We start from the raw sequence: 16,020 nt of genomic DNA on the forward strand, positions 1-16,020 counted from the left end.
CTTCTTCTTCCAATAAGGTTGGAAAATGAATGGCTTGCAATAGACTAAAGAGATATGGAAAGCAGTGATTGGGGGAGATGAAAAAAAGAGGAAAAGCATGTAAGTGGAAAGAAAAGATACATTCTCCTTCAGGAAGAAGAGTTAAAGGAACGAAAAAATACCTAAAGAAAAGAAAGGGCTTGCCCATACAATTTAACCCTAATTTCTTTGTAGTGGAATAGGATGGCTTTACGTCATGGTGATCAAACCTTTTCAAAATGCACCTATTCAGCTATTTCTGCAGTGAGATAGAAATCAAAGGTGATAGAAATCACCTATTTCTGCAGTGAGATAGAAGTCAAACCAATTGAGTAAATAATAATAATGTTACTGACTTCATTATACTTGGCTTTTATCTTGCTTAACAAACATGCAGGGTTTAGTAAGTGTTTTTGTTCTCTTGCAATTGAAAGAAAGAATTCTACAAGTCCTAAAGCTGCAGAATGCAGAAAATATTTGATCTCTCATAATACAACTTTGTGATATCATCTAGGATTTGTTGTAAAATTTTGACCTGCTCCAGTCTACAATATGGTATCTACAATATCATATAATATGAAAAAGACAACTGTAGCACTCCCTACAGAATTTAGACACACTGATGTCTAAAGACCTGTGAGGCACAAAAACCAAACCAAAACAAACACTATAAAAAAAGTAAAAAAAAAAAAAAAAAAAAAAAAAAAGCAAATTTTGGAGAAGCTATCATTAATTAGTAAGTATTGCTTTCACCTAACATAATTTAAAGACAGTGTTAAAAACAAATTAAACAATTCTGCAAACCCAAATAGCATGAAAACTTGGAAACAGCAATGGTTTTGGAGGCAGGAAAAATATGAGGAACTTATGCCCAAAAATATGAGGAACTTATGCTCAAATTCTTGAAGGTAGCTGAGTACCTACATCTCAGTCATATTAAGAGGACCAAGGTACAAGTATACCTTTGATACAGGCCTTAATCATTTCACAGTAAATCAACACCTGAAGAAAGCTGTGTATCTCTAATGAGGAAGGATCTATTTTTAAGGTGTAATTAGAGTACATCTTCCACAGTAAAGGCTCAGTAATTTCAAAAGAAGAAATGCATACAGAAGATGATAAGGTGAAGTTTACAGGTGCAGATTTGAATAATGCTTGAAAAAGCCATTATTTAAGCTAAAATTCAGTGATAAACTTGGTACCATTGAACTGCCTGACTGAGAACCCTAAGTGAAAACATGGAAAATTTAGAAATTAATTATGAAGTTTGCTGGATACTGTGATTTAGAAAATTGACACCTTTGTATTTTGCTGTAAGTCTGTTTGATGACAGTGCAATTATTTGTGGCCAGATTATTAGGTTTTGCACCTGAACAACTTTATCACTATTTTCATGGTAAAATAACACATTTTACAGTCTGCAACATATTTATCTGTGTTATTAATTGTGATTGTATATATATATATACACACAAACATATATACATATTTCTTAAAAAAGTTTTCTTGGTTTGACTCTTTGGCTGAGAAAAGTAGGGTTTCCCAAATGTACCTAAATGCTTTTAGAAATCTAGTCAACCATCTAGCTCATTCTGCAATTTAAATTAATGGAAGGTAGAAGTTGAATGAAATAGAATAAGGAAAAAAAAAATCTCTTGGGACAAATGAGCTGCTGAATTGGTCACACCAGTATGTTTATTTTCAAAAAACTGTTTTACCTAACTGTAAAATTGAGAAAGATTTTAACCAACATAAAAGTTAGACTGGAAGTTTTTTTTTTTTGTTTGTTTGTTTGTTTGTTTGTTTTTTTCAAGGATCAGCTGGAGATCCATTTGAGCATAAAGTAAAATGAACAGAACTCACAAATGGCCATGAAGGGTAATATCAATGGTTCATCTCAGCTTTTGTATTTGACCAGGCTATACAGAAGGAATGTGGAAAGTGTGTCTAAAAAGTGATATTTCTGTTGCAATACACTCTCTAGTTCTTCAACTGTAAGTTAGGAGGAACGCACTCTGTTGATCTGTTGAGTGTTATAACACTTTTTTTTTTTTTTTTTTTTTACACTATTCCATTAGTCTAATCATGTTTTATACTCATTCATAATTTTAACATCCAAAATATGGTAAGGTAGTGAATTCCACAATTTAAATATGCATAATGTGACAAAGAAAATCATGTTGTTTATCTCTTTGCCATTTCATTTGATGCTCCTTTTTTAAATTATAGGAAATATGAATAATTGTTCCATATTCACTACACAGTCATCTGTTTTCCAAACTGAAGAGTTTTAATGCTGGAGAATTGCAAAGGGTAACTAATAAAAGAACTGCCAAAAAATCTGAAGGTACATGCAATTATTCAGCAGCAGGGAGTTATGTGGGATAATTCTGAAAAAGCTGAGGGGTATGGGTAAGAAGTGAACAGGATATCCATGCACAGTTCCAAATGCTACAAAAAAAAACAGTCCAGTCTCCATTTAAGCAGGCGGGGATGTATACAGCCCTTCCTGAACAACTCCAGTGAGATATCTGCACTAATGCTCTGAATTGTCAGAAGCAAAATCATCACAGAATTACAGAATGGTTAAGGTTGGCAGGGACCTCTGGAGGTCATCTGGTCCAATCCCCCTGCTCAAGAAGGAACTCCTGGAGCCCAGAACCATGTTCAAGAAGCTTTTGAAGATCTCTAAGGAGGGAGATTCCACAACTTCTCTTGGCAATCTGTGCCAGTGCTCAGTCACCTGCACAGCAAATAATTGCTTCCTGATGTTCAGAGGGAACCCATTGTGTTCCAGGTTGTGCCCATTGTGCCCACTATGCATGTATGCTGGGAAAATTTCAGATTAGAGCAACAAAAAATCCTTTTAAAGGGTTAATACACCAGATCAAGAGGAAAGGATAAAGAAGTCATACAGTTTATTTAAACATTGTCTCTGGAAGAAGCAAACATAGAAGCTTGCTTGAAAAGCTTACAAGGATACGAACACTGCTAAAGAGAGCTGGTACGATAAAAATATAAACATTTGTAATTAATTGTTTTTTTTAAGTGGTCAGTAAAAAAGAACGTTTATGTGACTGCAAAATGAGCTGCTGAAGGAAACAGTGGGACCCCTTCACTGTAGTCTTCAAAGTGAGGTTGGACTGTGCATTACAGAAATACACTGTAGAAAATGTTCTTGCATTGACAGAGGAGATGACCTGACAAGATTTTTTTTCCATTTCTAATTTCTACGGCTCTTTGATCTTGATTGATAAAATGCATATCACAGCAAAAAAAAGTAAAAAAAAAAAAAAAAATCCCAAGCCCTTCATGCCAGGACCAAAGCAAAACTCTTTGAAAAGAGGTCTGCAGTAGTAATTTATTTAAAATCAATTTTACTTTGTGCTAATCATGTATAGTTTTCTGTGTAATTCCAGAGCAACTTTAAACTCTGCTCACTGGGGGACAAAAATAGAACACTGAAGAATAATTTCCATACAGAAGCATGCACTAATCTGCTGGCACTAGGAAGGAGCTGCTCCCACTAAATGACTAATAAAATCCCTCTCCATCTCTGTAAAACAACAAATGCCTGGTTTTCTCCTTATTCTAGTCTGCATTTTGCCACTACCTGATTAATTACATGAGATACTCCTGAAGATTTATTACATTGTGCAAAGTATAATTGAAACCAGAGATACCACATTATTGTGAGGGCTATAACCATGTTTCCATTAATATAAAGCTTTATTATCAGGAGTTTATAATTCACTCTGAGATTAGATTTGACATACAAGATCTTATCCTGGGGAGGATTTTTTTCCTGAACAAAATTAAAGGAGAATCTCTTTTGGCCCTGAGAGATATGAAAGTGGAATGTGAGTAGACAGTTTTGATTTAAAATGTCTTTTGTATGTATACAACTGAAAAAAAAGCTTGATTTCTGAATAGATTACATTGGCTATTAGTTTATAAAATGAGCTGGACATAAGGCAGTATATTTTCAGCAAAAAAAAGTGGATTAGCTTTTTAACGTGTAAATTTTAAGTGAAAATCTGCTAGCAAATGTAGCACTTCTACACAGCACAACCAGAACTTCGGGATCCCATTTTAAAACTGTTCCAGCAATTTTTCTGGTTTACTGCTCCTTTTTTATATATATAACCTGCATATGTTTTTACTCAAAGGACCAAAATACTTGTTTTGTGTTTCTGAAGGTTCTGGGGGCAAATGTAGCATTTCTTACATGGACAAGCAATTGAAAATATGTTTCCTAAGGATTATTTGTAGTTAAGATAGCTGCTTGTAATATAAAAATGAAATGTGCACTATACTCTCTAATGCTAACTAAATTTCTGTTCTTTATGTCTTAAGTTTCTAGAATCAACTCTGCCTTATTCTACCTCCATTCCAGTAGAGCAGCCTAAGAATATGCTGCAACATTTTCTGAAGTTAGAGGAACTCAAGACCTACTCATACCACCAAAAGAAAGAGTGGGCTGTTATAGGTCTAGTCTTCATTTCACTGAGAGTCACAAAATTGGCAAGAACTGTCTCTATAGTTCTTGAAATGAAAAAAAGAATGGAAGGGAGAGAAATCTGAGACAGAGAATGCCTGAAAAAAATAATATGTGGAAACATGATAAAGAGGAAATTCTTGTGGTACTTGTCTTTCTATTTTTGTTCTCTCTTTCTCTTTTGAAATTTATTTCTTTTTAACTTCTCATCTCATAAATCAAAATGACCTCACACCATTTTGCTTTTGTTCTGCCTGATGCTCTGGTACTTTATTGACAAGATTGACTATTTTAACTACATATTTATTCTCTCCTTTCTGTTCTTTTGTTATTTAGAATTTGCTTCTTCTCCATTTCTGCCCTCTTTTTTTTCTCCCTCTTTTTGAACATGTCTGTCTTTACTCAGTCCCACATCAGCAATTTGGCCAAGGAGCTCTGGGGATTACTTTCTTTGACTATATTAAGAGCTCTCATGAATGAGTACAGAAGGGTTACTTTGACCATGCTTCCAGTTTAGGGGGTTTACTTCTTTATCCACATAACAATCTCCTAGCAGACATTGTGACAGAAACACAAACAAGGAAAATATGAAAATGGGAAGACAATTAATGTCTTTTACATGGCAAACCATTTGGAAAGTCCTTTCCTTCCTTTTCTTATAAAGCTGATGCTCTTTTTTTTTTTTTTTTTTTTTTTTTTTTTGCCTTTAATAAAAGTTTCTTTTGCCCATGTTCGCATGCCCTTCCTCTTATTTCAGTTCTTTGTCTCCTTTTTCCATTTGAGAAGAAGTTCACACTACACTGACCTTCCCTTGAGAGAACCCATCATTCCTGTCCCACAAACGTAGCAATGCAAGTCTCTTCACATAATCAGGCAGCAAGTGACCTACTCCCTCTTGCATATTTGTTCCACAATAAAGAGAGAAGAATTACTTTTCCCAAAGATATGTTGTACAGATCAGCTTCCTCTGCATTTAAACCTTCTAACCTTTCCTTGCATCTTGGTGGCTGGGAATATGCACTACCTCACTTCAAAGTAATTTTATTTTAACGAGCACAGCACTCTGAGTGTACATTTTCAAAACAAAAACCATTCCTAAAGAGCGTATTGAGAGTCCTTTCTTCATTAAAACCAAAACACTTTGAACTGAAGGAGCACACTCCAAACCACTTTGATGCCAAGGTAACAAAGGCAATTTTAATCCATGCATACAAAGGATGTGCAGGAGATTAGCCAGATGTTCAATTACTCCTGCTCAAAAACTCAGTGATGTACTAATATGCCTGCCTGTGCTTATAATCACATGAGTACTGTTGCGTACATACCAAATAAAAAATCACTGACTTGCACTCTGGGAATCTGCAGATCCTTAAATATATACTTACCTGGGGAATGTATTTATGTAAATATTATGACATTCTCCAACAATCTTTTGAAAGTTGAAATTATTCGATATATAATAAAACATTTAATTGCTCCCAACAAAGAATTCTGTTGTGAAAAAAAATGGAGGTGTAAAAACTAGAAGAAAGCTTGTGACATATGGTAGGATTCATCTGACTGAATTTAGGACATCAATATTTTTGATGTTTATGCCTGACCTACTCATTTTATCTTTCCCTCTGGTATCAGTAGATAGCTGCACTGACAGCATGTGATTTACTTCATCCTACATTAGATGTCTAAACATGGCCTAAAAGTGCATATTTCTCTCTGCTGACTCTGAAGAGGAGCCTAATGTGGAAAGATCCTTTCCAGGTCAGAATGGGAATGCCTACATTTAGATATTTAATAGTAGGGGTGATGGATCCTCCCTGCGGAGTTAAAAGTCAGGACATATGTTGTCGTGCTAACACTATGGTTCTATTCCAAAACATCCATCTCCAATGATTGTAATCAATACAAAGTCTAAATGAAAGAGAACACAAAAAAGACCTGATATTTAAGTGTTCACTTTAAAAATATATATATATAATATGTGAAATATATATATATACACTTATGTATATAGATATATATATATACCTATTCACAGGTATATATATATACCTATACTTATACCTATACCTATACCTATATATACCTATAAATATAGGTATATATACCTATATATATACCTATATATACCTATATATAGGTATAGGTATATATATACCTACATATATAGAGAGATGTGAAAATACTCAGGGGTTATGTTTTCCAAACTGTCGTCTAATTCTGTTGGTTCAGTTTTATGGCCACAAAGACTGGTACTACCATGGAATGAGGGGGCAGATAAGAACTATTCAATGCACATCATTAAGTTCCATTTTACTGTGTGTCCATCTGCAAACAGTTATTTCTGCAGTATTTCTATGTCTTCATGTATTTGTGAATTCATAATTAAACTACCAAAATCAGATGCTGGGTTGGATTTTGGCTGAAAATGGATCACATGACATCTAAAACCATTCTGATGACAGATACTTTCTCTAACCACTGTGGAAACTATTCCCATTTTTATATTTTTATTAATTATAGACTTTAAATTAAGAAGAAGAAAAAAAAAAGAATTATGTTAACACGGGTCACAAATGCCTAAACACATTTTACTAACATGGTAAATGATAATTACTGTGCAACTACATGATAAAAACAAACAAGCAAACAAACAAACAAAATGTTAGTATGGTAATTCCAGAAAAAGCACCAGGAAATATCTAATGGCAAATAGTGGAGAGACTACAAGAAAACACTATAGATGGACTCCTTTCCTTTGGAAAGGCGCTCTTGTTCCTTTGGATCAGCAAAAGGGGACAGCCCCTACTGAACAGAAACCCGTGTACTGCCATGTTGGACTTTGGGCGGGACAACAATATCAGCTGATAGCTGAGGGAAGCTTCCTAATGCTCAGAAGCTTCTCCTTTGGAAACAGTCTGGTCAGGCTCTGTCTGGAAAAAAATGGGCAAAATGAGGTTTTGTTCCTTCATAGTGCCTGACAAAGTCATGACTTTTAAAAGGTCTTAAACTCTTCTAAAATTATATTGTATGGGAGATGTGAAATATTTTGGAAAAAATAAAATCCCTTGCCCTCCCTTTGGTTTTTGTTTCTCATAGCAATAAAAGTTAATCCAGCTTGTCACTTCTAGCCATTCTGGCATTCTGGGGCTTTGCCTCAACTCTGCTTTTTGCATACTGCATACATAAAACCACAATCTCATTCTGTATCTGGCTTGATCTGCTTATCTGTATCTGCTTAAGACTGATTTTATTCTATGTACATTTTTTTTCATGCTCCTATCTTCAACTCTTTACAGCACATCCTTAACAAAAGATGAAGTAATGCTATATAATCAAGTAGTGCTGAGAACCACAAAGACAGGCACAAAAGCTAAAACAGTTCCTTTCATTTTTGATCTGCCCTAATATAGATATATATTTCCCTAAGATATGGAATTATGCTTGGTTCAGTTAGCTTTAATAACCTAATCATTTACAGCTTTTGGGGCCAAAATACAGCTTTCTAAACTTAATGTGTTTACAAAATTGGAAGAGACTAAGTATTTACTACAATATTTTATTTTATTATATTTTCTACTACATATTTAGTACTTTCTTCTGAGTATAAAAATGATATATAGAATGGTGTCCTGGTTTCAGTTAGGACAGAGTTATTTTTCCTCCTAGTAGCTGGTAGGGTGCTATGTTTTGGATTAGGATGAGAAGAGTGCTGATAACATGCTGATGTTTTAATTGCTGCAGAGCAGTGCTTACACCAAGCCAAGGACTTTTCAGCTTCTCGCTCTGTCCTGCCAGCAGGCAGGCTGGGGGTGCAGCAAGAGCTGGAAGGGGACATACCCAAGACAGCTGACCCAAACTGGCCAAAGGGGTATTCCATACCATCTGACGTCATGCTGAACAATATCTAGGGGTGGCTAGCTGGGGTGAGGGGCCGGCTGCTCGGGGCTGGGCTGGGCATTGGTCAGCGGGTGGTGAGCAATTGCATTGTGCATCACTTGCTTGTACATATTATTATTATATATCTTAAAAAACTGTTTTTATCTCAACTCACAGGCTTCACTTTCCCGTTTCTCTCCCCCATCCCAGAGAGGGAGGGGGGAGGGTGAGCAAATGGCTGTGTGGTGTTTAGCTGCCATCCGGGTTAAACCACAACAAATGGTGATTTAGATTTGCTATCTATGCCACATCTTAGAAGCAAGCTTAAAATATGATACAAATACAGTAAAAGCAAACTCTAAAGAAGAAATATTTTAGGTTGCCTTTGTCACCAATGGAAATAAAGAAAAATCACTAGAGAGTAATTTAGATCTCAGGTAGAGTGGGTGGTAGGGTGCCAGGGGTCTGTCTTCCAAGTAATGAGGATCATTCCCTAGATGTCTCACCCATATATCTAATATTAACAAGGCTGGATTTGAGGCTCCATATAGGCCTAAAAGTACTTATAAGAAGGTGTTGTAGATAGACAGAAGGAGATAATAGTAAAAGGTGACCTGAGCTATTCTGTTTTTGTATTGCATTAAATTGGAGAACTCCTGTGCATCACCTAAGATCTATTAATTAATATACCTGAGCTGAGGGCAGTAACTTTAATGATGCCAGCTTGCTTTGAAAGAGTCTGTTTCAGCACTGAGTGTGGAAGTACTGAAGATATTTTTCAGAAACCTTTTCAAAAATCTATCCCAGGATTATACATATTCAATCCAAAAGAGCCCACAAGAAGTGGACACTGCTTACTTGTAAAACTTCTTTTTTTTTTTTTTTTTTTTTTTTTTTCAGTTAAATTATGTTTGGAAAAACTCAAGGTAGTACACAAACAAGACAAACAACATGGGAAACATTTCACAGTCAATGCTTGTAAGGGCATCTCTTGAAAGGAATCTAAGTTCTGATCTTCTGCACAAATTATCCTGTTGATACACACATAAAACTCCATTTAAAATAAATATCCATAGATACCTATTCTATGAAATATGGGGTATAGTTCTGTGTCTAACAATTTAAAAATTGGATAAAGCCTCTGCTTCCCTGCACAGACAACTCCAAAAATCATAAAGCAATTGCTAATGGCTTCAAGTCACATACAGTAGAATTTTTTTCCATCTTTAAATTCTTTCACAGGGTAAGTACCATATTTTTCTCATTTGTCATCTTCTTTCCTATAACAAATGCTGCATTTCATAACCTTTGAAATGCTGGTGAAATTGATTTCCAAATTCCCCTTTCTTAAAGGGGACTGTATATGAAATCAGTTCCACCTTGCTGATGATTTTGCATAAGTACAGGCTCAATAGGAATGGCAATAGCTGACAGGTCAACAAGGTAAGTAGTTCCAATATCTGTAATGTTTAAATCCTACAGACAGATTGTAGTAATGAAAGGAATGCTTCTTATTAAAGGTTTTTCAGTCCATTTTTACAATCTGAGTGGCATCTGAGTTAATCCACAAGAAGTCTACCTGACCATGCTGTACACATCGGCTGTACCTATGCCTGCACACACATACAACCATACAAACATGCATACAAATCACTAAATGGCAGACTAACAAATGGAAGAATTCAAGACTCACACTAGTGAGAGCAGAATCAGACTTATCATATGTAAGTGAGATATGATTGCCAGCAATAAGATGGAAAATATTTTAATTTCAGTGGGCTTGCAGGTAGGGTTAATGATTGTCACTTGTATCTTGCAGTAGTATTCTGATAACAATATCGTATTTTCCATTGCTTTTGACATGGCAAGTCATGATTTTTTTTTGCAGTTGGCTGGAATGTTAAATCTCCAGAACTGTACAGGTTCATACGCACTGGTTCTGAAACTTTTATCTTGTTTTCTATGTATAAACACTTCTAATACTAAGAGAAATGTGAACAGCAGTGCATGATCCCAAACAATAATTTACTCTGAATTAAAACATCAGCTTAGACCCCTTAGAGACAAACCACAATATATTGTTTTATCATATAATTAGAACAACAGAGTGTACAATATTTTTTTTTTTTTATGTGTCACTGACCTCTAATGAGCTCATTGATATTGTGGATCCAGTTTCACTTCTGGATAATCCTGCATTGTCATCCAGCTCTGAAGCTATGAAATTCTTTACTGCTGTGCGGGGCTCAAACGGTAAACTCTGCATATGTTCTTGGGTGGGAAGATGCTGGTCTAAATTGATATTAAATTGGTCCATTACAGAAGGATTCATATTGAATTCTGGATTAACTTTGTAGTGCAACAGCCTTTCATGAGGTAATGTATCCATGCCTATATTCATTTTGCTCTCATCTTTCAGTGATGGCTGGGTGTTTACTGAGCTTCGGGGCATTACTATGTAGTCACTTTCTATCATCCGTTCTTGAGGATGGACTATGTCCATATCTGCACCTCTCAAATTATCATCTGTGCATAAGTACACAGTCCTCCGCAGCTCACTGTTGTCTTTTTTCAAACACTGGTTAGCCAGTTCACTCATACTCATAGGCATGTGGAGACCTGTTGGTTGTTGGATGATCACTTTAGAGATGATGTTTCCAGGCAAGGTAGAATAGCTCATTCCTTCGGGGTTCGGTCCCTTCTCCTCCTCTTCATCATTTAGTGAGATTCTAGAAAGTGTTCCTGTTATAGTAGCCGCTCTGCAAGGTCCAATGTCTTTATGCAGAACTGTGGGTCAGAGAACATACTTCTTGAAACATGAAACCATGTCTCTCAAACTTTGCTTTTGCTCGTGGCATTATTTATTAATATTCCCTTTACGATTGCATTTTTTTAACTCCCTTTCTGTGTTTAATAACTTTTGTTCTATTAAGTATTGCTTTGGGAAGGGTTTTTGTATAATCAACACCTCTTAATATTCTGTGTATAACTGACATACATATCTGACTAAGCCTCGGTCATTTAAATAAAAGAAAACAAGTGCTTCATTTATTCGTACTTCCTTACGTAGATCTTAGGTGACCTGCAGCTCAAGCAAATGTCTGCCATGTGTAACTCAATTAAGGGTTTTCCAAAAAAACACAACAGTATGACATCTGTACTGCCATTATTAACTCCACATAACTAACCTCTTGGAAAATGTCTGATTGTAAGGCAGTATAATTTTGTCAACATATTGTAATCTTCTATTGTAAGATTATAGCTATGGACATGTATTCCTGAGCTCCTAAATGTTCTTTTTCACATATATATTTATACATATATATTTAACACAAAACTCTTCTGTGTTCAATTATTTCAAATAAAAGTGAGAAAAAGGTAACCACATTGGTACCAGAAAAATAAATAAATAAATAAATAAATAAAAAATAAAAAATTTGCTGCATCTGGAGAGGTTATAAAGAATATAAACATGTCTCATAAAGCATTCATAATCCACTTCATGGTCAAAGTTGTACTGACATCCAGCAATTTTTTATTAGGGTAAGCTGCACATGTAAATTTTATTCTTCTTGTCACTAAAAAAACATTTTTTTCAGGAACACCAAGGGATGTATTCAACATCAAAGCATTCATCACAATTATTTCTCTGAAAATTAAATATAAATTTGCAATTCAAGTTTTGTAATGAAAGAAAAAAGGCTAGGTAGTAAGAATGAAAAATTTTAGAAATATCCAATTCCTGGGCTTGTTCCAGCTGGGTGCAAGGATATTTTTTGTCCTGATTTAAAATAGTATGTTAATTTACACCAATACCAGCTTGTTCAATAAAATCTTTCTCCCAGACTGAGACAGTAAGATAACTAGAAGTATCTCAGGTGTTACATTCACATTGGTTTTGGTAGCCTGAGGGCTCTGGTGACCCAGATCCTCCAGTACCTGTCAGGTCACTGACGTTCCACAGGCAGCTCATATGGCAGCCCACTCTTCTACCTCACAAAAACTGATGCTAATTTCTCAATTATGAAGAGAACAATTTGCCTGTAAACAATGGTACACAGATATCTGACACTGTGACAATTTACAATCCCCATGTCCTGGCACCCCAATCCGTTTTGTGCAACGCAGTGTGGCTGCTGAATTTTTTACAGCCAGCTACTTCAGTAACCTACTAGTCAATCTTTCATTAAAAGAAGCTGAAGTTAATTTTTAAACTAGTAAAACCTGTTCAGAACTGTATTCAGAAACCATCTCCTTAAGGCTGTCCATGTTGAAGAGCTATGGTGGCAAAGGTAAGAAGTGAGAACTACGTTGACTAATGCCGGACTTTCCTCTGCATTAGATGATAACAGGCGTACATTTATGTTACAATGGGCTGTCCTGTCCCTGCAAATGTTCATATTAAAACTAATCCATACAGAGAATGATTACCATATTCCAGAAACAGAGCTGGCATTTTTTTAAAGGTGTGTGACTAGAAGCTCAAACTCTACCTTAATGAGATCAATCTTCTTGGCTTGCCAAATAGCAAGCAAAGACAGGCGGGTGATGGGTGGGTGGGTGATGCAGGACTTAGCTGTCCTGCCCTGACTCACCCTGCAGAGAAGTCACCCTCTGTCTCTTTCTTTTTCTCTTCATTGAAAATAGAGGGTGTCTAGGTAGACTCACCTCCTTAAGAACACCTGTCTTTTGGGATAATCTCCTGGAGTGGAGCATTTCTATGGGGTTCAGAGGGCCACTTGTTTTTCATTGTGCTTTATTTAAGCAAGGCTAAAAAAAGTAATTTCTTAAAATGGATTATTTTTAATATGTAGAAACAGACAAAGCTGACTAATTGAAGATCACACTACTGAAATGTCTTTAAAAGAAAAATAAATTGTTCCTATAAAGTGAAATTATATTTTATTTTCCTGATACCTTGTTGCTTAAGCTATTGTTGGTTTCACTTAAAGCCCTAGAAAACAGCCTCTTCAAAACTAACACCAATTTCTGCATCCTTCATATAAATAGGTTTTAATATATGCTATATAGTTTTTATTTTTTAAAAACAAAATAACTTTCACATCTGCTTGAGTACTAGAGCAAGGATAATTTTGTGTGTAAATCTTATTTTCTTTCCAAAACATTTTGCCTTCTAAGAGACGGTCATACCTTTGGGCTGCTTTCCAGATGCTGATTTCTAGGCTTTTATAAAAAAATGAAAAAAAAATGTTTTCATATAGTGGCATCAGTTTTTTTTTTTTTTTTTTTTTTTTTTTTTAATAGCATTTATAACTATATGTTGTAAAAAACACATGGTATTTATTTCTGACATCTACTTCAGGAAGAACTAGCACAAGTGTTTTTTTATTATTATATATATATATATAAGCTAAACACTCTCTCACTTATCTTACCTGACCGACAAGCAATGTCCACGTCCTTTTCAAAATCAGTCTGTAACAAGAAACAATGAAACAGGATAACCATTATTAACTGAAAACTAAACCACAATACCTTTTTGTCAACTAGCGCTTCCAAAATGTCCTACTTACAGAGTCATAGTCTCTTAAAAGTGGTTTCTTGTTGCTGAGAAGGTGAAGTATATTGTTTTACAACAGCAGAGCTTTACAAAGTTTCCTAAAGTATAACTGGGTGGTTTTCAAAGTATGCTGCCTGACCAGAAAAAAATAAAATAAAATAGGTGGAAATAGAGTATATAGTTGTAATAAAATGATACAGTGTATATATATATATATATATATATATTATTATATATATGGAAGAGTAACTTCTACATCTCTTGGAAGGATCATCTTTAAGGAAGCTTTGCATAGTTATGCTGTAAACAGCAGTACGGAAAGCAGCCTGCAATACAAATTGCTGTGAATAAGTGTAATCCAGTTAGTTCATCCTGTCTGAAACTTCATTAATTTGTTATGAAGTGGTTATTTGTTATATAGTATTCTGTCCATCCTGGCTACTAATGTAATCATTAATTTTTTTTATTATTTTTACAGTTGAAAATCCAAGCACAATTTTCCCAGTTAAACAAAACTATTTATTCTGGTATAGAATGCAAGTACTTATCAATTATGTGTTTATTTCCACAAAAGGTTTATTAATTAAAAAATAATAATAAAAAATAAAAAATAAAAAGTAAAAAAAATGATCTGACATCCTTCTAGTTTATGAAGTCAAAACAAAGGATTCTTTTTTGTATTCCTTTTTTGTTGTTGTTGTTCTGTTTTTGTTTTTGTTTTCAGGGGTAACTGCTTACTGAGCCTTGCATTTTTTAGGGTCTGATGCTGTCCCCATTATCATAAATGACAAACTGTCTTTGAAAGCGAAGGGGACAATGTTTTGTCTTATTATACTACCTAACAATATTAGTAAATCCAAATTGGCATAGTAATCTGTTCACCATCTCCTTAATCCAAGCCACTTAAATATACACCTCTTTGAGAATCTCTATTACTTTCTCCTTGTCTGAATGAGTTTGAAAGGAACATCTTTGAAGGCTTTGTGAAGGAAAGACTCTCAAATGCATGTGCTCTTTATACCAATGGTAGAAAAAGTCATTATATAAGATTAGTTTTTCTCCTTCTCTTATGTAAGAATATTTTGTCATAAAGAACACTGGTGGAAGATGGTAATGCATTGTGCTCCAGTGAATGATTACACCAATAATTTAAAACTTGCCAACAGATTTAAGCAAGCAGATAATAACCTAAACAGACTTATGCTTGAAAATTATGTTAATATTTCAGCTGTGCATACTTGCCATGTGCAGTACTGTAAGTTCTTTCCTTTTGTTTAAATTAATAGTCAAAGAAAAAAAAAATAAAAGCTAACCATGATTTGAGCATGTCCGTTAGGAAAGGAACTTGAAGAATCTGCATTGATTGGATCCTGGCAATTTCTTAGTCGACATCTGAATGCATCTTGAACCTGTGGAAACAATATCTTATACTCATTGTTTTGTGACATCATATACTCTGCTCCCATTAAAGTTTAAATTAAACCACATGGAATACAATGCATGGCTTTTCTTTAACATGCTTAATAAATCAGAAATGGGAAACACAAATGCTTAATTCTGACATTTCATGCATTTGGTATTGTACCTGCTGCAAAGTTTGTCAATCAACCACACCAAGACCACAGTATCAGATTTGCCAGTGGAAAGAATTAAACAGTAGTCAGCAATGATCTGGTACTCAAGCTTAATATGTCTTGGGTAATAACGTTTGTCTTTGTCTTCTCATTCAGTTTGGTGTAGGTCTAAAAGCAGGTTTCATAGATACACTATTAACCACTGCAAAATATAATGTGTTCTGCTTGATAATTGTAAGATTCTTCACAGACAGTTCTTAACAGTTACTGTCATCAGATACATAGTGCTTTCCTAATTATACTTCAAAGAATAAGTCAGCTTGAAAGATGTTACTGATTGCAATCATAAGTTCTGTGTATAAGGAATCTCATGTCTCTTCTAGGAGTAAAACTCTTCAAAGTGGGCAAAATTCTTCAGTATGAAAACAATAAGAAGAAAAATTGGCTGCTTGAACCAGAGTCTGGTTTCTTGAAATGAAAAAAAAAAAAAAAAAAAAAAAAAAAGATTTTCTCAGTTCTGTTTATTAATATGA

The 16,020-nt window shown here is 34.8% G+C and overlaps 1 protein-coding gene across 6 annotated transcripts in view; it reads right to left on the bottom strand.

Annotated features, from left to right (window-relative positions):
* The window catches only part of ADGRB3 (adhesion G protein-coupled receptor B3), a 467,103-nt gene that overhangs the window by 10,180 nt on the left and 440,903 nt on the right, over positions 1–16,020 (bottom strand). For all 6 annotated transcript variants that reach the window (XM_035322903.1, XM_035322904.1, XM_035322905.1 and 3 more), the window contains 3 exons: positions 15,227–15,322; positions 13,789–13,828; positions 10,536–11,179 (listed from right to left, as the gene is read on the bottom strand). In XM_035322903.1, coding sequence (XP_035178794.1) covers positions 10,536–11,179; positions 13,789–13,828; positions 15,227–15,322 — 780 coding nt within the window. The remainder of the gene's footprint in view (positions 1–10,535; positions 11,180–13,788; positions 13,829–15,226; positions 15,323–16,020) is intronic.

The sequence above is a fragment of the Oxyura jamaicensis genome, chromosome 3, assembly GCF_011077185.1.
Source record: "Oxyura jamaicensis isolate SHBP4307 breed ruddy duck chromosome 3, BPBGC_Ojam_1.0, whole genome shotgun sequence".
Taxonomy (NCBI): Eukaryota; Metazoa; Chordata; class Aves; order Anseriformes; family Anatidae; genus Oxyura; species Oxyura jamaicensis.